The sequence below is a fragment of the Pantherophis guttatus genome, chromosome 1 (genome assembly GCF_059756535.1).
Source record: "Pantherophis guttatus breed Tessera chromosome 1, ASM5975653v1, whole genome shotgun sequence".
NCBI lineage: Eukaryota > Metazoa > Chordata > Lepidosauria > Squamata > Colubridae > Pantherophis > Pantherophis guttatus.
In genome coordinates this window covers 293,448,537-293,473,655 of record NC_142063.1, presented here as the reverse complement: position 1 = coordinate 293,473,655, position 25,119 = coordinate 293,448,537, and the positions used below count along the sequence as shown (strand labels likewise).

At 35.7% G+C, this 25,119-nt stretch overlaps 2 protein-coding genes across 12 annotated transcripts in view; one reads left to right on the top strand and one right to left on the bottom strand.

Annotated features, from left to right (window-relative positions):
- Positions 1–7,613, top strand: part of COQ8A (coenzyme Q8A) — a 62,095-nt gene extending 54,482 nt beyond the window's left edge. For all 4 annotated transcript variants that reach the window (XM_087883127.1, XM_034427959.2, XM_087883129.1 and 1 more), the window contains exons 12-15: positions 1,516–1,623; positions 3,349–3,414; positions 4,764–4,850; positions 6,288–7,613. In XM_087883127.1, coding sequence (XP_087739253.1) covers positions 1,516–1,623; positions 3,349–3,414; positions 4,764–4,850; positions 6,288–6,575 — 549 coding nt within the window. In that variant the 3' untranslated portion in view covers positions 6,576–7,613. The remainder of the gene's footprint in view (positions 1–1,515; positions 1,624–3,348; positions 3,415–4,763; positions 4,851–6,287) is intronic.
- Positions 7,614–11,066: 3,453 nt separating this feature from the next.
- Positions 11,067–25,119, bottom strand: part of CDC42BPA (CDC42 binding protein kinase alpha) — a 143,910-nt gene continuing 129,857 nt past the window's right edge. For all 8 annotated transcript variants that reach the window (XM_034427949.3, XM_034427953.3, XM_034427951.3 and 5 more), the window contains 8 exons: positions 23,840–24,433; positions 22,618–22,715; positions 21,873–21,957; positions 19,919–20,042; positions 18,532–18,649; positions 17,747–17,864; positions 16,325–16,482; positions 11,067–15,274 (listed from right to left, as the gene is read on the bottom strand). In XM_034427949.3, the coding sequence (XP_034283840.1) occupies positions 15,143–15,274; positions 16,325–16,482; positions 17,747–17,864; positions 18,532–18,649; positions 19,919–20,042; positions 21,873–21,957; positions 22,618–22,715; positions 23,840–24,433 (1,427 nt within the window). In that variant the 3' untranslated portion in view covers positions 11,067–15,142. The remainder of the gene's footprint in view (positions 15,275–16,324; positions 16,483–17,746; positions 17,865–18,531; positions 18,650–19,918; positions 20,043–21,872; positions 21,958–22,617; positions 22,716–23,839; positions 24,434–25,119) is intronic.

Sequence of the window (25,119 nt, the reverse complement as noted above, 5' to 3'; positions counted from 1 at the left end):
TTCAAGAGATCTCTTTTCCAGCTATTAGAAAAGAGCTTACAAAACTCAAAAGATAATTCTGAATACGAGCAAATAATATTTTGGGTAGACAATTCTCTGCTGCTGAACATTCTCCCCCCCCCCCCCCCAAATGTCTGTTCCTGTTAAACAGCTTTGTGACCTTGTGAGTAGGACGACAAGCTTGCCAGAAAAGTTCACCTTCTATTTCCTTGGCCAAGTAATGAGAAATGCATCATCTTCTTATTGCATAAGCACCCAAATATAGGTTTCCAAGTTAGGGGCAATTCTAGCTGTCCAAGGCTGATGGAAAAGTACTGTCAGTAAACAAGAGACAGAGGAGAGGAGAGTTGAAGCATGTAAAAAGGAGGAATTGGAACTGAATATGGCAAGGATTAGAGAGAGAACATTAGGTCTGACAATCCCGCATTGGCAGACAGAGTTGTCCTGGTGTTTTAACATATCCTGTAGGAAGCTGTAAACATGTACCAATTATCAGCCTAGTGCGTATTTGCAGCAATATTAGTAATTGGGTAAGATTATCTGTATAGGCTTGCATTATTGTCTGAATAAATGTAATTACGTAGTACTACTAGAATTGTGTTGCGTGAGCACAGCTGCCCACAAAACGCACAACTTATTTGCTAGAAGCAACAGAATGAAAAAAATGTGTCTAAATTTTACCTTTTCTTAACTTAGCTTAGTGTGGTCTGTGGTAGTCTTCATTCCCTTGTTCATTTGCAACTCTTTTGGTCTTCTATTAGTTATTTTAGCTCCCTTTCCATGCCCTTTCATTCTTTCTATCCACCCCCGCCCCACCCCCAGGTAAAATAAAATGTTTATGTTCATGTTTCCTTTCTGCTACTTGTCTATGTCTTGTTTCAAGCAAATGTTTTTATAATAATTTGAGTATCTAAGGTGGTGTGCTTATTAGAAAACTATGTATAATATGGACTATTTTCTTGTATCATAGAATATTAAAATATCACTATTATACAATAATGATACCTCCCTTTAAAAAAACCCATAAATTCTAGAAAAACAAATGGTCAAATGGCAGTGCATTTTTTGACTTTTAGTAAAAGCTTCCTTTTTGAAAAAAAGATTTGGAATATTTTAATTTTCAAGCTGTAGAAGAATGCAAGTTCTCTGTAACTATTTGACAGCTGTAAAGCAATACTGCTGGTTTTTCCTCATCATGCAAGTTCTGCCTTAAAAGAGAAGAAATACTTCATATATCCAGTATTATAGTTATTGAGTTGTAATTTTGTATGGTTTATGTCCTTTAGGCTTACTGCTGAGGAAGCTGCTACAGATGTTTTGATCCTGCTCCATTATGGAGTAGTCAAATCTTTTATCGGATCAAATTGCTTTTGCATCTTGAATCATACATTGGAATCTAATCTTAGCACCTATCTTGAACTCTATCTTCAATGATTTGTTTACTCCTAGTATATATTGCTTTATTTATTTTTTTACTTATATTCCACTTTGTTTTGTTTGTGATTATATTTGCAGATCTGCCACAACATATTGGTTTTGTGCCTGAGGGAACTATTTGAGTTCAGGTACATGCAGACTGATCCAAACTGGTCGAACTTTTTCTATGACCCAGAATTGCACAAGGTAAACTCTCTGAAAGTTAAAATGCACACTCTAGGATTTATTTCCTTTTTGCCTCTTTACATTATTTTCAGTAGCTTTGCAGTAGGACAAGTGGACACCTATTTTTAAAGTATGTATCAGTTTTGGGGTGAGGGGGGCTGTATTAGTACTGGAGAAGATTCAGAGTCATTCCAGCCATTTTTTGGTTCTTATGAAGCACTGGTTAGACCAGACAATATTTGTCATCTTGCCATCCATAGGTCTGTGTTTCAGAAGAAGCTTTGTACCCTGTAGCATCAACATATTTCAGGAAAAGGATGGTGACATGTTACTTTTATGCCAAAATATACTGGTTTTCTAGCTAAAGAAACTATAAAAGGATTTGGGGGAAAAACTTGAGAGAATGAAAATTCTGGAGTATAGAAATTGAACAGTGTTTTTATGATGTTCTCTGTCTTCCTTTTACTCTCTGAAAGTGAACAGAAGAGAACAAAACAAAATTTAAATTATAGCCCAAGGCCTATGCAATGTAATTTAAAACAACTCTTGTTTAGTCCAAAGATATTGTATTGTAACAGTTTAATTTATGGTGGAATTCTGTTATTAGTCTGAATATGCTTCAGCCTTAGGGCTGACGTGCAAAAATTGGTAATTAAAAATATCATTTCCAGACAACTTTAACAAAATTTCTAGATACCATTGATTGGAGAGGCTGGGTAGTCTTTCCATCTAACAATGAATTAGTTAGGAGTAAAGTTCTTCTCTGAACTTACATTTTAGAAAAAAAAACATATTATTGGCTGCCTTTAAGTCCACTTAAGTACTGCAAGAATTTGTTTATATTTGCCATCCATAATTGCAGAAGGAAGGGGATTAAATCTGGAGAAAGCCTATTTGGTACTGGGTATAGGGTAACTTAGATAAATAACATGCATCTGATTGTCTTGATCACTGAGGAGGCACATTATGCTGAAGTTCAGTGTCTTCTGGTCATTGAAGAGTGTTTGATAGTATCATCAGGGAATACCTTTATCTGAAGTGGCAAACTGCAGCTTTCCACTGCAGAGACAAGAAGACAAAAGAGCCTGGTCTTTATATCCAATGTTAAAATATTGCTCTACCAGATGAAATAGCCTACTTGTACTACAGATACTCCTCGATTTACAACCACAATGGAGCCCAAAATTTACATTGCTAAGACAGTTAAGTGAGTTGTGCTGCATTTTACAACTGTTTTTGCCCCGGACTGGTTAAGCAAATCATTGCAATCGTGAATCATGTGGTTGAGTGAATCTGGCTTTCCCCAGCTGGAAGATTACAAATCACATGACACAGGGACAGTGTAACTGTCATAAATACATGCCAGTTGTCAAGTGCCCAGATTTTGATCATGTGACAGTCTGGATGCTGCAGCGGTTGTGTGAAAACTGATCATAAGTAACTTTGAACAATCTCTAAATGAATGGTTGTAAGTTGAGGACTACCTATATACGCCTCTTCAGCTGCTATCAAATATTTTACTGCTCTATTTATCCAAGTAGTATGCTTATTATAAGATGTGCTATTTAGTAAGGTAGTGTAATGGTATCATTTTAGGATTTTTTCAGCCATTCCAATGAAAAATAGATGAAGAATGTAGCTTCTGAGAAACTAGAATAAGCATTCTTTCAGACCATTCATTTAGAAATGAACCCTCTGGAATAGTTCTGCTTTCATTCAGAAAATTTTGTACATCTCTCTTTCTAGGTGGCACTTCTGGATTTTGGAGCAACACGTGGCTTTGATGAGAAGTTCACAGATACCTACATAGAAGTAAGGGCTCTAAATTGCTACAGAGCCTGTTGTGGGGCTTGCGACAAGTGGATGATAACAGCTTTTTGTTGCATACTTTTTGTGATTTTTAAGTTTTTTAATTCAGTTTATAGGTAGTCCTTGGGTTCAATGGGAATTGGAGCTGGATTGTCATTGCTAAGAGACATGGTCATAAAGCACATCAGGTGGCTGCATTGCTTAGCAACGGCAGTTCTAGCAGTCCTGGTTGACATTGTTAATCAAATATCACATAGATCATTAAGCAAGACCCTCACATGATCATAGCTTCCAACTTCCTGCCGGCTTCCCTGTTGACTTTGTTTGTGGGATGTTGGCAGAGAATGTCAGAAATAGTTATCACGTGACCATGGCTCACTGATGTCATAATCGTGAGCCAGACACCTGAATCCAATCACGTGTCTGCAGGGATGCTATGATGCCTAGAAGTCTGAGGACTGGTTGTAAGTACCATTTGCTCAGCTCAATTGTAATTGTAAGTACCATTCGCTCGGCTCAATTTTAACAGTTGCTGAATAAACAGTTGTAACCCAAGGTCTACATGTATATCTTCAAACTCTGAGAGTATGTTACTCCATATCTCAGGAAACATAACTTTACTTTTCTTGTCTTTGCCTCCTAAAAGAGAATCAAAAATATTTAATTATTAAGTCCAGACTTTTCTTTTGAGGAAGAATGTTTTCTTTTCTTTTCCTATTTATATGGGTTTCTCACCCCAGATGGATATTAATATTAAATATCAAACAGTTGTTCGTATTTAACTAAACATCATGATAGCCAGCCATCCTATATGGTAATTTGGTTGTAGTATAATGTATGTATTAGAGGGAAAATAGAAAATAGCTATCTGATCAGCTATATATGAACAATTGTTTGATATTTGTTCTACAGCAGGGGTGTCAAACCCCCGGCCCAGATGCGTGATGCACTGGCCACACCCACACCCGGTTTAGCGAAGGGGAAAAAAGTCACGATACATCATGTGACACCGCCGTGACAATGTGAGTTTGACAACCCTGTTCTACAGGATCCAGATGTGATAAATATCACATTATTATTTTTTAAGGTCTTTTTGTGTTCCTTTTGGAAATCTTACTTTAGTTTCCTGGTACTGACCTCTCAAGAGAAATATTCAGTTATTTCTCCTGAAACTTGGGTTCAAATTTCTGCCGTACATGTTTTGGGACACAGCAGAAGCTCTTGCTTTTTAAAGCCAATATCTTTTAGGAATTGCTAAGATAAGGGTGACTTGCTTCCTTGTGAAGTAAATGCTGTTCTTGACTGCAAAAAATGCCTAATTATATTTGTTTTTGATTTCTTGCCTCTTATAGTTAATCAAAGCAGCTGCTGACATGGACAGAGAGAGAGTGCTAAAGAAATCAGTAGAAATGAAATTTTTAACTGGCTACGAAAACAAGGTAGTTGCAGAACCAAATAGTCCCTACTTTGCCACTGCTATGAGTGGATTTTCTCAATAAAAGAGAATGCAACAAATATCCCTTCTCACACACAAAAAAATGTCTGGTGTTTTATAGGGTGTCAAATTTTTCAACTTTCCAAACATTAGGGGCTCTAAAGTTGTGACATGCCTTGGGGATTGTAAATATATTTTGGTTACTTTAATATAATTTAGATGTGCTTGATAAGTAATTACATAAATATCATAACTTTTTAACATTTTGTTCATTTCATAGCTACTCAATTGTTACATTGCAATCTAATAAACCAGGTTGCCAAAGTGTTTTCTGTTTTAATGTGTGATGAGCAGAAACCACTTCCATCTGCTTCTCTTCCTTTCGTATAAATAGCTAAAACTAATCTGGAAGCCTTAGTTGGCTTAAGCTGTGGTTCCAGTTTCTTGCTCACAAGCAGGCAAAATTCTAAGGTGGTAATACAAAAAAAAAAGTATATTTCCTAAACCTGAAAATCACTGCAACTGCTGAATCATAAGTCACCCTCTTTCTCTTCCCTCATATAATTTGGTATGTCATGTTATGAAATCTTGACAATCCAGAAACTCTACTTTAGCTGCTGATCTATGGCAGGACAAACATCTGTCCTGGTGATCTTGAAAAGAGTCTTCACTGTCAAGTGATCCTTTTTCAGATTTGGCTTGAGCCTTTTTATAGGAAACAATCTAAAATAGAAAAATGCAATCTGAGTTAAGCCATCACATACTTACAGAAGCAGGTGCTAACGTTCTACATAATATTGAAAACTCAAAATTTAGTTACAGGCAGCATTTCCCATTTTGTATAACGGAAAGGATTTCAGCGGAATATTTTTATAAATAAATGGATGAGGGACTGGTTTATAAACTAGGGAATTTTCTCTTTGCTGTTCTCCATAATTTGAGGTCTGTGTATTGATACTGCATTGAAAAAGCTGTAGTTATATAATCATATTCCCTATTCTAAGTATATGCTCCCTTCAAATTGACATGCTCGTGATACTGTTTTGATTAAATACGTTGAATTTGAATAAAAATATGTAGAATTGGATTGGAACTCTATGCTACCCTGGCTGTTCAAATTCCATCTAACCAGATTACGGTATAAGCATGTTATGTATCTGCCCTGTTTTAAGACTTGCACTGCAGTTATTTATTATTCTGCACTATATTGCCAGCCATAACACTCTTACCTGTGCTAAGAAGGCAGAGTCTATTTTGTATATTAAACCAAGAATCGCTGCTTGTGGGTTATTATTCCAGAGCTGGGTTTTGACTACTGCTGCTATTTGTCAGACCAATTTTGTCTGATTTATGTTGGTGATTATTGATTCTTTCATTTTCTTTTCAGTAGACCTGCTTGAAGTAGCCGATCACAATCACTTTCTGTTTTGTTTTTAATCAGGCTATGGAAGATGCCCACTTGGATGCTGTCCTTATTCTTGGAGAAGCTTTTGCATCCCATGAACCTTTTGATTTTGGCTCTCAAAAGACCACTGAAAAGATACATGGATTAATCCCAGTCATGCTGAAGCACAGGTTGGTCCCTCCACCAGAAGAGACCTATTCTCTTCATCGGAAAATGGGTGGCTCTTTTCTCATATGCTCCAAGCTGAAGGCCAAAATTTCATGCAAGAATATGTTTCAAGAAGCCTACAGTAAATACTGGAGTAAAAAGACCAAAAACGAGTAATGGCACAAAAGAACTATTAAATATTTTTGTCTTATAAATATGGCCCAATCATCAAGCTCTGGCATACCACAGTACTATTTCTTCTCTATCACGCCTCCAGAATTGCTTTAGCAATGCAACAGATGGTCTTCTGGAAGCAGAATAATTTTGAGTAAATTGTGCTTTTATTGGGTACAGTTCCTCTCAACATTCTCACCAGATTTTAGGTGTATCTCCTGTTTTATATAAAAAAAATAGTGGTTTGCTAGTTTAGAAGATGTGGAGGCAAAAATGAACTGCTGCATTTCATACTGTCCTAGATCTTGGCAATCTTTTTCATATTTTAACATCGGTAGCTGAGTTGACTTTTTTTTAAGAAAAAAAATACTGAGGAGCAACGTAAGTCAAAATGAGTTGGCGTGGAAATTTATTTGTACTTCTTTAAATGTTATTTTCCTCATCTTCAAGATTTTTTTCAGTTTCCTTCAAAGGTTGAAAGGCTTTTTTCTGCAGTTTCATACTGCAAAGAATAGAATGCCAACATAATTTACAACAAGACCTTATTTTTGTATGATACTTGGTGGGAGTCTGTAATGTCTGGGGTTTTCTTATAGAACAGTGTGAAATATATATATGTGGAGTCTCTGGTGCTCAACAAAACGGGATTTTAAAGAATCTGATACAAACAGTTCATTGGTGTATGTAGAACATCTTACCTTGAAATTTGGTTGCTTATCTTTGATTCTTTGAGCTATAAGTAGAAGGAATGTAATTAACGAGGTCTCAAAAATTGGGTTTACTCGTTAAATGGAGATTTAGAGAAACCAAAGCTCAGTGGCATTTATAGGAGCCCAGGAGCAAAACTCTAATTTCTCCGTCTTCATATTTGGTAGTGCAACTTTTGATGAAGACAGAAGATGTATAATCAGTATCAATTATGTTTCAGAATTGCATTGAAAAGCATGATCTACATTTAAATAGCTCAGTGCGCACACACACACACTTTTTGTAACTGTCCAACTTTGAACTTATTTGAAATAAAGAGGTGCTTGTGCAAAATATTGTGTTGGTGGAGTTAATTGTCTCGGTGATAAGAATCTTGTATTTTTTTTTTGTTTCGTTTCAGTCTTTAGATAGTTGGAGGAGCATGTTAGACATAATGCAATACAAATAAACTACAGCCACTATCCATTGAGTAGAAAGATTTTGATATTTACATGTGTTCATCTGAACCTGATTTTTCAGTTTATACACCTTTCTATCTTTATGTAAAATAATCGTTAATTTAACCCCAAAGTCAAACTCAGTTCCCAAAAAAGTTTTAATAACTTGAAAAGCCTCAGATGAGGATGTGCAATGCCCACTTAACAAAGAATAGATGAAATTGTTGCCAAAGATCTTGTGGTCCTGCTTTTCCTTTATATATTCTGAAAATGTGTTGAATGCATGTGCAGGCTTCATCTGGACTCTTTATTTTACTAAAAGCAATACTTTAAATGTAGGCAACCTGACACTCTGCAAATGTTTTGGGTTGTGCCTCCTATAGTCTTTTGCTATTGCTCCTGTTGCAATTGGAGCCGATAGTAGTTGTCCAAAACCTCTAGAAAACTAAGTACTTCCCTATAATGTGTGTCAAAAAATACTGCTATTATGCAAAGAATAAGATTTGTCTGAACCTAAGAATTGAAATAGCAAAAAAAGTTGGAAAGCTGAATTTTAAAAAAGCAGGCTAGGAAGAGTTTTGACGCCTTTGAACTTGGTTGTTGTTGAAGACTCCTAAGAATACCATGGGCAGCCAAGAAAACAAACTGATGGATCACTGAATAAATCCATCCAGAGTTCTCAGATGAGGCACAAATAGCCAGGTTCAAATTAAACTATTTTGGACATATTATGCAAAGACTCTGCTCTCTGGAAAAAAAGTCTAATGCTGAGAATGGTGGAAGGAAAGAGGAATAGGATGACCAGCAACAAGGTAGGTTGATTCAGTTATGTATAGTGATGAATGCCACTGTTGAGAGATTTGAAAGATGTTCGGGATAGATCATCCTGAAGAAAACCAATCATGTGGTTGCTAGGAGTCAAAAATGATGGCACATAATCAATTACAGCAAGTTACCCTGTGGCCTGGAATAATCAAAGTAAACACTTGCTTTGAAACCATGAACTGCGACATTCTTTAGCTGAATTCTGACCTACCGTAATGCCTTTAATACTTTCTGCTTAAGATGGTTAATTCTGTTGCTAAATGTGATAATAATAAATTAATTGAATTTATTTATGCTACACCAGAAACTATAAATCCTGCAGGAAGGAAGTAATAACAAATATTTCCCACTTTCTCTTGCCTAAATCAATTTTCCTACTAGAATTTAGGATAATGGGTGATGGAGAAAGAGTCTTGCTGTGGATACACCAGTAGTTAAAAATGTCTTTCTAATACTATGACAGAGCTTCAGAAGGTCTGCCATTATTTATTCCAATTTACATCAATTTTGGCTAATCTCCTAAGGCACCGAAGTGATTGTCAGAAAAGATTTAATGATAGCACGCAGGTTTTGTGGAGAGTTCTCTATGTGTGTGTGTGTATCAGTCACTTAAACACAAATTGCTTCTGAAGAGGATATGCATGTCATATTTTCTACCAGTCTATAGTATGAGTATTTTTTACTGATTCGCACTACTTGCTTTTCAATATGATAATTCATTGTCAAATTAGCAAGGATTTGGGAAGGGTGTCTACTTGTCATTTTATTATTTCATTGGTCCTAAACCTCTCTCTTGCTGCCTAAAATACCTTGCAGATTGCTTCTATACATTTAGATAAATTGATCTTATTTCTTTGGAGCGGTTTACTGTGTTAATTCACATAGTGCACAATTGATGGCATTGAAGCAATTATATTGAAAGGATATTATGGAATTCAAGTCCTAAGTTCATAGAAAAATGAATAGATGTTTGTAAATTATAAAATATTATTTATAATCTGGTGCATTGTTCCAATAGACCATTATAGTCTTCATTTCACCCAACAGGAAAGAAACATTTTAAAATTCTGTACTCTATGCCGCAATATCAGAGAGTTAAAGAGAGAGATGAAATGTGTGAAAAGATGGAATATGAGCATTACTAAGAGTATAAAAAGCTGACAAGGGGCTTGTTAAACCAAAAATATTAACTGCCAATAGGAATCTGCTTTTTGAGGAATTTTAACATTACTGTATAAAGTATCACTCTTCCAGATGTGATTATTCAAATACCTTTAATCAAAGAAATTTACAATCTCATTTACAAGGAATGTATTTGAAAAATTTAATGCCAAGAGAAGAAAACCACTTTCTTCCTGCTTGTCACAAAAAATTAAGCTCCCCTAGAATCCTTGAAGCCTCTATCTGACTGTTCCCAAGAAAATACAGTCAGTCTGGTGAGATTCTTGTAACGTGTGACTAGCAATAAAGCTTCTGTTTGCGACTATTCACAAGTGGTTCTGGTTGCTTTCACTTGACCTGACAGTGCTTCATGCATCATTTATGAAATGATTTTCCAAACAAGAGGAGCGATTCAGTGAAACACAGGTCTATGTCAAAGCGAATCAGAAATACACACTGTAGTGATGCGGTCACTAAATTCTCTGAACATCTCATGACTGAAGTTCTGCATGTCATTAAATCTTCACAGTCAAAGAAAATACCAATACTATAAGTTATGTGAATTCAAATTATTTTTAAGACAAAGCATGGTTGATTTGTCTAGAGTAATAAAAGTAGTCCAGCAGTTTGATGTTAGAACTATCAGGATATTTAACAATGTACTTGCCATAGAAAAAGGCATGGGCTTTTCTGTGGCGGGTTTTTAGAAATGGCAGGAATGCTTGTGTGCAGGAATAATGTGCATTACAACTATGATATTTAGCAACTGTATCAGACATCCTTCCTAATTGTTTCCTATAAAATAAACTACTGTAAATAGCACACTGGGCAAATAGTATTATGATGGAAGTGGGCTGGGGTGGAGATGGCAAGGTTTTAACAAAAAAAAATGCCCTCACAGCTTTTTCCTAACTAAAAAGCTGCATCTATAGGGTTGCACAATAAATTCCTGTTTTCTATTTGATTGTTGCAGTGTATCAGTAAACAAGAGCAAATTAATATTGACCTGACACTTTTAAGTTCAGTTTGTCCTTCAAATAGCCATTCATTAAGCTCTATTCACAAAACAGTATATTCAATATGCATCTGGATTCATTGCTTGCAAACCACATGCTGGAGAAAAAATACGATGAGCTTAAATGTTTTTATCCTCAGCAGCATTGAGCAAACAAGAACAGAATGTATGATTAGTCTATGGTTTAAATTAAGTAGATGCTTTGGAAGAGAGCAACCACTCCCTAACGTTTCCTGGCCCAGCAATTCTAATGTAAGAAATTTAAGATCTCAATAGCTGAATTTATGGGCCCATTCTTACCATAAAATTGATCTGAGGGAGAAGGGAAAAGAAGACAAACGATCTGAATTTCTAGTATTTCCCTGTTTTATTGCAATACAACAAAGTAGGTTAATATTAAGTGTTATCAATGTAAAATATTGGTGGTCTGCCACTTATTACACTTTTGACTTGATCCACCTTAAATATTTCTGTGCAATAGAATCTACATCATTGTTCTGGAGCAGAGAATCTCTTACAATGTCCTCTACAACACTGAGGACATGAATCAGAAAGACGAGTGAGAAGAGCCAAAGCAGAAACTTCCCCCTCCCACGCACACACTTGTCAGCTTTTATACTCTAAACCAAAACAAAAAAAGTGATTACATCTAGGCCATGCAAAACTGTACAACAATATTACAATGAAAAAAAATCCCTAAAAATATCTTTTTTTAAAAAATAAATGATATGAAATCGTACATAAAAAGGCAGGTATAATTCTGTTAAATACCATTTTTTGGTTGTGAATTGCTTCCTCATCAGTGTGACTGTTTTTTATGCAGAATGAGAAAGGAAAACAATGATTTTTTTTTTTTGTGGAATTGCTTTAACATGCAATGTGGTCCCCCAAAACTTAAAGTCCTCAGCTTCACTGATTCCTGAAGGCCCCTATAGATGAAGAATTGCAAACCTAGTTTCCCAGGAAAATGATAACACTTTGAAAGTGACAGGGTAGTGCCTTGATTAGTCTTGTTGCTCTGGGCTAAATTTTGCCAGGAGCCTTTCAGTAACCTTCCTCTGAAGGCACATGCATGTCCTGGGGTCTCCAAACTCTGCACCAGATAAAGGACCCCAGTTATAAAGAGGTAACTCTGTGGTATAATCCTAACAAGCCAATTTCTTTTCATTAAACAACAGACAAGGAAAGGAAAGAGGAATAATCTCTGCTGATGCTGCTACACATGTGTATGTTATCCCTGAAATCTGGTAGCTGAAAAATCACAAGTATTTTTAGCATCCACCATCCTTAATTCAATTTATCTCCCAAGTTTTTGACTTTGGAACAAAAGCTTTGTTTGCGACTTAAGATGTATATCTGGTGAATCACATACCCAAAAGTACATTATTGCATTAATATGTATCATATTAAAACATTAGTCTGTTTCCAAATACCTGAGTTTAACATAAATGTTATAGTGAATTCCCCCTCAACCCTGCTGTTCTAAGAAAAGAAAAAAGATAAATAGGAATACAAAATAACCTGTCAGTCAAATTTTAGACAAAGCCATTAATGAAAGATTGGTTTAGAAGACAAAACTATACAATAGGAATATATTCTGAAAAAAAACATGAATGTTGTGTATAGATTGTTTCTATTTTAAATACACAAGAGTCTCAAGAGGTGAACCATCTGAGGTTCAGTTATAATTATAATCCAATTTATTAAACCTCTTAAATATAACAGGGCAATGAATGACGTGCCTGAATCAATTCAAAGCAAGCTTCTCATTTAAGGGCCAGCATAGCTTCAAGCTGCATACAAAAGAGATCCTAATAAAATTAGTCAGGATTCAATCAGAGCACATGAAAGTGCCTGGAGAAACGGAATCATGTAGGAATGAAAACAGAAATGCACCGCAGGAAACCTCAACTTTACTAGCTAACTCTTCAGAGATATAAGAGTGTTTGTGATGGGTACAGTCGGAAAAAAGTACCCAATAATTTATCAATATTGGTATTGGAGGTTCACAAATCTTAATGAAGGGTAGTGCTTACATTTATTAAATAGTTTGATATTATGTAAAACTATTTCTAATCTGCATATTCCTTCCCCTTAGCTCTTGTTTGCATGTGTGACAACTATATCTTCAAGTGAAACAGCTTGATTGCCATAGGACTTGTTGAGGGCTTCCAAGATCATTTCTGAAGTCAATAATTCTGCAAGCTAGGTGCAGTTTAAAGCTAGAACCAGAAGCCTTTAAAAAAACACCAGCCAATTGGGGGTGGGGGGAATGCTAACCTTTTCGCCATGGTATGCAGCAATGGCAATGACAAGAGCATCACTATAGGAAAGACTGAAGGGGTTGAAACAGGATCTTGGAATAGTCACTGTCAAAGGAGTCGAGAGCTAATAGATTTTATATGCTGTTCTTGTCGCTGTGACTCAATTCCTTGGAAAAGTCTTGCAGGAAATTCCTTTAGTATGTTTAAGTGGTAGCTCTGAATTTCAAATCTTTTGTTTCTAACTCATGACAAAACACACTTCTGAGATTCTTAATAAAGTCAATTCAACAGACAAGTTTAGGATACAATGCTTAATAGCAAAATTTTAAGTTTGCTTCCTACTCCCAATTATTCCCCAGCATAAGAGAGCTAAATGCAAATCAAGACACAGATAACAGACTGAATACACCTAGATGATTAGAGACAGTGATCTCTATCTTCCAGTACTTAATCAGAATTTGGCGTGATTGTAGTTGATGACTTTTCAGAGGTGACCTAGGAAACTGTTAGATTTGTTGTTTTTCCACTGATGTTAACTCTAATTGTTCGACAATATCCATGATATATTACAAAACCTGTAGAAACTCTTTATCTTTTTTTAAAAAAATTACCACCTGAATTCTTTATCCACTTAAGCTTAAGTCTAGCCTAAAGAAGCAATGATTTTAAGAAGAAAAACAACATTTGTCTAGTGTGAAAATGCAAACTGTACTCATTTTATTCAATAGCACGGAAGAAAAAAGGGTTTGCCTTTCCCCTCCATCTGCATGTTGTCTTTGCCACTGCTTTTCTAGGTGACGATGGATCTCGACTATTCAGACAGAAATGCTGCGCGCTGATTAAGCTTTCTCTATTAGATTCAACCACTAGAATTCTACATCAAAGACAATGGGCATTCTGGACCAGGATGGGTGAGCAGATGACCGCAATGAAAATCTTTAGAAGTCTTGAATAATTTAGCAGAGTACAACTCTACAAGTGGCATGTTAACTTTCAGTGATCAAGAACAAACTACAAACTTCTATTTCGGACTGAATGATCCTTGAATTCAGTGAATGTAGTTAGTTAACTAAGAAAGTTACTTAAGAGCTTGTGGTGATTAAAAGGCAAAATGGGTTTGAAAGCCTAGCCCTAATCTTCCAAAAGCTCATTCATTTCTATTTGCTTACTTCAGCTGAGGAGATTCTATAATTGTTTGGACACCCTTCAGTTTACCATCATCTGTGTATTAGTAAACAATAGGTTTTGCTTGTAAAATAAAGAACAGGCAGAGATAATTTAAAATGATGCTTATGGCTTTCGTTTTTCTACTGATAAGGAGGAAATGTCACAGAGCAAAAATTGTGAGGATGGAATCTTCATCTAGGCTGTATGTTTTTTATCCAGTGCCATGTTCTAAATTCAGATCACACCCTCAATCCATAGATTATTTAGTATGAAAAAAGGAACACCACAAATTTTAAATTAAAGGATCTCTTAAATAGGAATCCATCTTCTGCTGCATTACAATGCTGCTTTTTCTTTTATTATATACATATGTACTAACTCTTAATTTTGTGTATTTACTTAAACTCTATTATAGTAAAATATGCATCATTTCCCCCCAAAATCAATAAGATTTACTGGTAGCAATCAGACTGACATTCAAAGTGTCTGAAAGCATGTTTATCTTCCTTAGCAGGGCAAATTTCACCCTATCATCAAACATGGAGGATGTTGCTGTATTTATTCCTGAAAAAATATAATATGGGTCTACATGTTCCAAAGCAAATCTGTCTGGTTTCCTGTTACATATTGTGTATATCAGCCTACACTACCATGTTTTGTTTGGAGTGTGGTGTATTGCATAATATGCCATACAATGGAATTTCATAATCCTATGAAATAAAATTGATAATAATAGAAATATACCAATATTTCTCATATAACAACAACTCCGTGCTGCCCTCCACCAAGGTTTTCTTTTGTTTGCTGGCTACTATTAGGAGGGGAAGAGAATTGCGCTACTGGTGCCAGTTATGGCACATACACTCTCTTCCTCCCCCTCCCACCCACAGTTTGATTCTTGTAGGGAAGCTGAGAGGAGATGAGAATGAGAGCAAATGGAGAATCATGGGGACCAAAAGCTGCTGAGATGTCAAATCTGAGTGCCGAAGCAGTTCATGAGTCCCAACTCACGTGGTCCGAGCTCTCCAGGGAGAGGCTCTTGGTCTTGTGAGGAGAAATGGGACTGGGAGGGCTGCTCAGGTTGGAACTGTTGGAAGCTGTAGAATGCCTTGGAGAGTCAGAGTCCTGTAGCCCAAAACACGTGAAGAGAACATATTAGTGAAGAATAGTACAGCAACAAATGGAAAGAGGGAGGCTTGGAAACCTATAGAGGGATTTCCTCTATAGGAAGGGACAACAAAGGAACGGAGTGCCAAGTGGTACCTCTCCTTTCTCTGCCTGGCCAGCAACCCTATCAAAAATAGGCAGTGAAGAATACCCATTCTACCTTATCAAGAGAATGTTCCTAATTTTGTTCACTAAGTGCATTGGTCTGAATTTTTGGAGGAATGAAAACAAACAGCACATTATACATTTATACAAGCAACTTTCTAGAAGGTCTTTTTTTGGGCTCTTGACATTTTGAGTCCACGCAATGCTGTCACTAATGCAGTAGAACATATATTTATATTTACAATCTGCCAAATATAAAAGCACACTTATTTTTCTAGAGTTGTTATAAACTTCAGAGGCAATTAATACATTTAGGGACCTTTGTTGATCTAATTTTTATTTTCCTGTATCTGCATCTATGCCTATAAATGCTATAATCACATTTACATAAAAGTTTATTTGCATAATTTCCTGAAGTGGCTTTGTTTGTACTGCACTGTATTACATACACCTAAACAATTGCTTAACAATAACAACAACAACAACAAAATCGTATGAACAAGAATCTCCCCAAATTGTTTCTTGGAAAAATTTTTGCTTGTTCAACAAAACATTTTTTAGCTGGTGGTTGTTTCCACAGGGGATTCAGCCCATTTGAGAAATTTACAATTTGGATTGATCCCCGGACCAAACAATTCAAAGATTTAAGGATTGGCCTTCTGTGATCAGATGACTTAACAGATACGTTGTATGCAATTTTCATAAATCAGGCTTGACATGATGGTGCTGAGATCTAAAACGTATGGAACCTATTTAGCTATTGATAACAAAATTATCAATGTAATACTGGAATTTTTATCATATTTTGCAGAATAATACTTTCCCTTTCAATTATTGACTAGTGAAGTAGTTATGTGTCTCTATTTTTGATTACTTTAAGCATAAACTGAAGCTTATACTCACCTCTCTCTCGTACTCCCTCACTGGTGCATCACTGCCTTGGTCCAAGCCACCAGAAGACAAAGAGCCATCTGAAGGGGATGCCATTGGCTGACGCTTTGCTCCATAGCTGCCTCCTGAGAATTCTCTCCGCAAAGCACTACCATTTTGTGCAGATGTTCCTAGAAATGCACCCAGGAATTTAAGTACATACCATGTAAAAGCATTAGAACTATAACCCATAGTATTCATTGTCACCCTTTACCATTATTTGGTCTACTGATGGTTGCCAGTTTTGTTTTTCCATCGTCATGCCTTTCTATCAAGGTTCCTCTCCCTCTTCCATCCCAGCCTCCATTTCACCAAGAATAAAAACAATTTTATATGCATTGTTGAATTAACATCTCTGTGTTGGTTAAGGAGAAAGTGCTAGGTGGGGTAAAGTATAGGAAGGGAGGTTTAACATCTTCCACTTGCATTGAATCTCAAATATTTTGCCAACATTTCTGGAAACGTTGCTCCTATAGCAGTTCATTGCAGATAAACAGCAGCTCTGATATATATCTGAAAGTATTATGCAAATGCCCCATTTCCTAGTGCCAATCCTGATTAGGCCTCCATCAGTACCCTGACTGCTATACACCAATAATGAAAACAGTACAGAACGTGAAACGGGATACGTGCATTGAAGTACATTTGTTTTCATAAGATATAAGCATACTTTCAATATTATTGATATTTTTGCAATTTAATCCCTGCATACAACGTTCCTCATACTTCTCTACAGCAATATGCACTTAGTAACAAGTGGTTGTACAGCTAACACTTCTTTACTGTTGCCAAGAAAAGTCTATGGGCCCTTTCATGTAATTATCAGGACTTGGGTTCAACTCATTTCTTTAAAAAGATTAAATTTCATTAGTACTCAGTTCTGCAGCTCTTTTTCATATTCAGATGAAATAATACTTTTTCATATGATTGTAAGGCTTTATTCTAGGTACTCTGTTGATATATTTCATAACAGTGAAATGTGACAAATAGGCAAAAACAAATATACTTTCCCTTTTTTAAAATATAGAATATGTGCCTGATCTCAGTTCATAAGCATGTGTCTTTTCAATATTAGGGAGTTCCAAAAGTTAACTAAGAAACGAACAAAAATATACTGTTTGTAAACAGCTCTTATATATACATAATATATACATAAATCCAGTGTTATTACCTTTGAAAATTATTAAGTCTGCATTGCTCTCATATCTCTCCAAAGAGAATCTTTTCTTGACTAAATTCCCTTTGCTCTTAAGGCCGTATATCCTTGACCATCAAAATGTCTGACCCTTTCATAATACATTCTTCAGGAAGCAGACAAATGCAGAGGTAACAGGTAACCCTTCTCAAGGAAAACAGAGAAAGAGGCTGACACCAAGGTAAGGCTCAGAAACTTACTTGCTGCCAAACCACTACTAGCACTCATGGAGCGTCCAGGCTCGGGCCGAGTTTTTGTGATTGAAGGGATGCTGACAGAACCACTAAACATTGCCCGACTTTCTTGAGGCCGAAGGTTCTGCAACACAAAGACAGGCAAGTCAGAAACAGCTAAGACATAAAGTCATACAAAATAGAAACAGCAAGTGGACCAGGTTTGAATTTAAAGACCTTGACTGACTGTCTCATTAATGAATAAGCACAGGAGTAGAATGGCATACGAAATGCCAGGGTTATCCATCCCATTGATTTGGATGTGCTAAATTACAAGCCTCCCCAGCCAGGTTACTGAAGAGTGATGATGAGAAATTGGGGGAAACACAACAGCAGGGTTAAGAGTGGGTTGGGGAAAGCTGTGATAAGCAAATGGCCATCAGTGACAGCAGTGATTGAAAAGAAGCAATTGAAAAAAAGAAACGAGAGGCTGGAGATTTTTGACCTGAAGTTCAAGGGATCACACAAAATGGCATTTTCTTCCTTCAAATATGAAAGGAAGAACATATGCCAGCGATGCTTCCCTTTTGTGCCATCCTTTTTTCCTTACTTTTGTCATTTTATTGCTATGTTGATCATTAATGTTATGATTTTGTTTATTTGTGTTGTTTTACTCATACTATGGATGTTTTAAAGTTTGCATGTATGTAAATTGCTGAGATTGTGAGAGGACAGAAAATCAATACATTTTATTTTTATTATATTTCAGACAAATTCATTTCGCTTTTGTTATGCATTATGTGTGTACTTACCATGGGCAGGTCTTTGAGGATCTGTATACCATCTCCTGGGCCCATGTGTGCTATATGGTTAAAGTTAGTTGGGTGAGAAATTAATTTATTTCTCATTTCTGGATCTCGCAGCATCTCTCTGCAAAAGAAAATATTCAGGTATTGTATGTTGAAGTGGCTATTCGTAAACACAAAGAGTAAATATATACTAGTCATATAAATTATTCCACAACAAAAAAATCAAATAGCCAAATATTTGGCTAAATTTTAAAAGGAAAGTACTTTAAATTCTGATACTGATTCTATCTCAGCTGTTAGCTTGATGGAAGGGAAAAGGTCAGGAAGAACAGAGGTTTGGCTTAAAAGCTTAACAGCCCATGTTCATAAAAAGTCCAAATGGTTACTGGGTCTCAGAGTGCACTACGAGAGGGAGTTGAGACAACATTCAAGAAAAGGTGTAGAAGTGGGCTCAGTGATGATCGGATGCTGCAAAGATGGAGGCAGAAATGAAGGGTAGAAGAAAAGAAAAGGATTAGAAGGATATAGCACTACTCTTTGCATTTTACTCTTACAATAATTTAAAGAGCTTTAGAGAAAGTTGCCAATGTGTTGTAGGATACAAAGGAAAATTTTTGAGTGTTTTTAGAAAACCTAACAGCATAAAATTGGTCCTAATCATAGATTATGTCATAAATAGGTCTAAAAAAGCCTCAACAGTAGTAAAAAAAAAAAAAAAAAGAGGCTGCCTTGAGAACAAGCAAGTTCAACTATTTCCCTGTTTTCCCATAATTATATACAAACTTTTATCAGCACAGCCTATACATGAGAAATGCTGAAACATTAACTCCATATTTTTTGAAAGTATTTTCTTAAAAATCAGAATCCTTTCTGAATATTTTCATATAGTCTGACTGCTATCTTGCAAGGTGACCCTTTTGCTGCCTGAAAACTACACAAAATTTGAAAAATAATTGTTATCGTGAGAGCACTGGGAAATATTACAGAGAATCAGATAGGAATTGTGTAAAAAAATAGAATATCAAAACTGGACAATATATGCATAATTAGCAATATAAATTTCTTTTGTAAAACTTTATTATCAGTCATATATACAGTATATACACACATGCACACACAAATGTACTTATGTACAGTAGTTGGAGACATGCATTCCAATTTACAATAGTTCTTTTGCATTGATATTTAAATTAAAATAAATTTAAGTATTGGATTATACATAATGTAAATAAAGCATACTATATAACAGAAAAGACAAATGTTTGAACGCATTGACCAGAAATCCATTTTTTTTCTAACAATCAAAGAAAAAAAAAATACAATGACGGGACACAACAGTCTTCACGGCCTACAAGCATGGACAGAAGACAAGTACAGGTTGAATACCGACCTCCTCTGCTGCATTCTCTCTTCCTCAGGCACTCGGAATGAGTAGCGCCGTTTATTATTAATATTTCGGACCATTTGCTTTCGACTGTTATCTGATGTCTCAGGAACTACCAACTCATCACCCTCTAAGAGAAACATAAAAATCCAAGCAGGATCACTTTTTTCTCACTGCAGAGGGTTAGCTATAGAAAACGTTTCTAAATTAGGTACAACTGCTAATGCTAAAACAATGGAAAAAATAGAAATACCTAGTATAGTGTTATGGCTCTAAGCTTATACTAAGTATATGTTAGCTGCAAACTTTCAGCTTGAAAAAAAAAAAAAAAAAACCAGAACAGAAAGCTGCAAACTTTCAGCTTGAAAAAAACCCAACAGAATCCTGACTTTGAAAGAAATGACTTTTTCTCAACTGACCATTTTTTCACCCCAAATAGTTACTACGTAACTTGTAAGATCTGTAAGTTCAGAGGCAAAATTATCTTGTTCTGAGACAAAGATGGGTGATGGTGGTGATGGGAATTATCATTGAAACAATATGTAAGGTAAAACTTTCCACTTCTGTGCTTAGTTCTACTTCTTGTCTGCATCTAATGTGGAGTTAAATCTTGCATTCAGAATTTCTTTTAGGAAAAACTATGTTTAAGGCAGATGTGATATACAAAAAATACTTGCATGTTATATAAAATAAATGGGTAATTTAAAAATGTTTATTTTTAGAAATTATAAAATAAAACACAAAGGAAAGTTTTTCTAGGAGACTGAGACAGAAAAGTTTACTCAAACAATATTTCTTGCATAGCCTTTAACTACCAGATTTGCCTGTTGAAACTTCTGTAGTGCTAACTGAAACATTGCCTATTGTTCACTTACTGGGAAGTGGCAAGAAAAAACAAGAATGAATTCACAATGCTGACTCAATGATTTAATTCTCTATCTGTAGTTAATTTTTAATCTGAAAGTACTTTTACAGATAAATACTATAAGGAAGAATTTGAAATAATTGTCCCCTTCTGTCAATGGAAGCATTCTGAGTGGAACTTTACAATGCTATAAACTTCCAAACAACTGCAGTTATAAAGGTTTTATTAATTTCAAAGATCTGGTTCTATAATTTTAGGAAGTATTAATATATCTTATATTTGAAGAAGTGGAAGTAATTGTTTAAAAAAATCTCAGTGGTAACAAAATCAGTACAAAATATACTGATAGTCCTTGACTTATGACCAGGTGCTTGTGCTCATTTGAAGTTATGATGGACTTGCCATAAGCTACTTATTACCTGGTTCCAGAGTTCAGACAGGTGCACAATCCCCTGCAGTTACATGATTGGATTTTGGGCTCTTGGCAAGTGGCTCACCTTTATGGCCAACTGTAACATGGTCATGTGACTGCAATTTGTTTTTGCCAGTTTCTGGCAAAACATTGTTAGGAATACATTGATTTGTTTAACAATAGTGATGTTTGCTTGACAACTACTGCAAAAAAATAATAATAAAATCATGTCCGGTCACTTGAGTGCTTGATTTATGACCATCATGATTTATGATGGAAATTCCAGACTCCATTACAGTCGTAAATCAAGGACTCCCTGTAATAGACTTAAAATTCAATTATGCTGAAGTGCTAGAAATATGGGACATCTAAATGGAGTAACTGGTTCCTACTTCAGATAGACTAAGATAGTCTATTTGAAAATATAGAAATATTTTGAAAATATTTTTATTCTATATTTCTATTGAAAAATTGAAATATTTTTAGCCTATCATGATTAGATAGCACAATTGTTTCTCCTCAATTATATTTAAAACCTTGGGAATTGCAGTATTTACAAATTTAATGTTGAAATGCTTCTGAGGAGAAAGCTACTTGGATTGCATTCAGTGTATCAGCATTCTATTAGTGTCTTGAATGAACAGTAATCAATATAGATAGCAGTCTTTCTTTTTTTTACTTACCTGCCATCTTATTTTTGAAATAGATTAATCTAACAGTTTCTAGTCCTAGGACATTTAGCGACCCTTCTGTGTTCAAAGGACGTACCTAAAAAGGTTAAAAAAAAAAAGGTAAAAAGATATGAAGAAAATGTGGAAGTATAAATTTTCATAAATCATACATATCACAGAGGCAAAAATTCAAGAGGACTCTGGTAGGTGGGTTTAAAAACAGTAGGGTTTTAAACATCACAGTTGTTAAGTGATAAAATAGTTGTAATCTGTCTCTAACCTGCATCTGCACAACCAACTTGTTTGCTCTTCCTTTTCTCACCTCCTCCTTTCTCCAACTGAAGTCCTACATCAGTTTAATCACTGATGAAGTGAGCTGCAGCTCACAAAAAATATTCTTTTAATAAAAAAATATTAGGCAAACAATGTACCAAACTCCTTCTGACGAAATGCTAAACACATTTAATAGGGATGTATGTATTGTATTGTTTAAAGTGTCTTTTCTCTAAAAATTCAAAGTGCTTGAAAGATCTCCCTTCTTTTTATTGCAACAAAGACAGCACTCTGACAACAGCTTCAGTGAGTAGTTGCTTCATGCCTAATTAGTTTCCATTGCAGACCTAAAGATGTGTGGGTGTCCTCCTTTCTAGTTTATCAGAAGAATATTTTAATTCAGACGGAACTCAATATGTGTTTTAATTTATATTATGAACAACCTATCCAAACTGTTTAATTTACTGTATAATTCATTAGTTACCTTCTTGAGGGGGATGGTCTGAATCCACTCCATTGAGTTCACATCAAATATATCAACTGCATTTTCACTGTAAACTGAGAGGTATGGTGCATTGTAACCTAGAAAGAAACACAGATACATGTCTGGATAATGCCTTATGAACATACGTTGGATTGGGTTGAAAACTGGAAGGTAAGGAAGTCACTTTTCAGTATATATTTTTTGGAGTTTATTTAGAAGTACATTTTCTACAGTTAAAAATAAGCCTAGTTTTTTATTGGTGTTTACCCATCTGTTTAATATTTCTTGAAAATAAGCAATGAGAACCCTACTATCACTCACTATGTTCACATTATATGAATAGCCACATTAAAGGTTAAAATGAAGCCTTTGGAAAAAATAAACCATTAACGAAGCTGAGAAATAAAACAGTATTAAATATTAATCATATATTTGCTAGTTCAATATTTCCTCAGTTACCAAGACGTTGAAATTATGTATAACCAGTAATCATTCAGAAATGAGCAGTTAACAAAACAAATCAAATTCTTCTGATGTAGACTGACATAATAGTAATGGAGTGTTTGTATGTACATGTGAAATATATACATACACATACATACACACACACATGCATGTGCACACATACAAACATACATATGTAAAGGGGTGTTTTTCTGAGGTTATGAATATTTTTTTAAGAATTGAGGAAATGCAGTATTACTTAATACCGCAACTTCTAGCAACTTCCTATTAGCAGAACACCCGTACTACTAATGGCTATTTATTAAGTATGCTCTTTTATCACTAACCATACTGAGAGCTTCAACTGTGGTAACTATAGTTAGTTATATCAATAGGACTTTCCTTCCATTAATTCTAGAAGCAATATATAATAGTTCCCATGTTGCCTCCAAACCAAAGACTTATTTCAAAATGTATGATTCTTCTTTAGAAGGAAAGTGATAATGGTTTGCCAAATAATATTAGTGCTAAAAAATAAATGAAGAGGAAATAATGGGTAAGAAGGAGAGAGGGGATAGAGCTATAACATCACAATATTATACCAAATGGATTATTATCATAGCACATAGTTAAAAAGTTATTTATGTTTCAGTATCACATCTCCTACAACTTGTTATTAACTGATTAATTATACAGTGTTATTCAAATTCTGTGAACATCCATCAAGCCACGAAGAAAAACAGCCCTTTACTTAATTAACGTAATGGCAGAAACTTACAAGAAGAAGAAGGAGTTGCAGGCCACATTAGTTCTTGTTGTCTAGATCTTCGACCCTGACAGTCCACATAAATCCCTACACTGCTAAAACACAGCAGGTATTCTTTATTTGAGATTTCAACAGCACAGATGGCATCAGTTGGCTGCTGTATAATGAACGACAGTGTGTGATCATCTGGATGAAGCAAACTCTGTGGATTTCCTTCTCCATACAAAGGGTACTTTACGAATCCTGATGGGTAGCCAACACAAAGCCGTTCACTAAAGATAGCCATCCACTGGACATTCGCAGCCACTTGGATTTCTTTTATTTTTTTATGGCGTGTTTTGCTATGATTCAACTCGTAACACAGCACCTGTCTTTTCATTGCTACACACAGGCAAGTAAGGGCTCCATGGCGCACTTGTCCAGAAACTATGGTCTGGCAACCTTTAGTTTCTGCCAGTTTATAAAAATCAATCTCTCGACCATCCAGAGCTGTCATAGGAAATAGTCGTACATGACGATTTCGTCCCGAAATTACTGCAATAAGTTGTTCATTTGGGATGAGCTCAATCTGATGAACTTTCTTATTGTCACCAACACGAATTATCTCTGCAAAAAATAAAAGGTTGCAAGAAATTGTCTTGAAATATAAAGAGGGTGCTCAAGGTTATAGTATTCATCTTGCTTATTAAATCTTGGTTTTTCTGGAATAAAAAGTATAAACTTGCTTTTCTAAACTGCTTTTTTCCACTAATAATTTCTTCTAAGAATCCTTGTATCCCATTTGCATTTTCAAAAGTTTGCCTGTGACTTTTTTTCTATCAGGGTAATTACCTTTGAATAGGAGTCTATTCAAGTGTCCTCAAAAAGAAGTTTGTACCTTCTTTTCCCAAAGTCAGTTCTACATTCTTTACACTGCCTCCCTTCCCTTCCTTGTGGATGCTGTGTTTCTATGTTCTATATCAGGAGTGTCAAACTCAAGGCCCGTGGGCCAGATCCGGCCCGCAGCGTGCTTAGATCCGGCCTACGAGGCCACCCTAGAAACAGCAAAGGACTGGCCCGCAGTGCCTCTGCCAGTGAAAACGGGCTCCCAAACTCCGTTTTCAGCTGAGATGGCCTCCTGCAACCCTGTACCAAGCCCCTCCTGAGATCTGTTTTCACTGGCAGAGGGTTGCAGGAGGCCATCCCAGCTGAAAACAGAGATTGGGAGCCCGTTTTCACTGACAGAGCACTCAGGCCACCACAGGTGCCCCTGATACAAGTGACGCCGAGCTGGCCACACACACCCGTTGTGA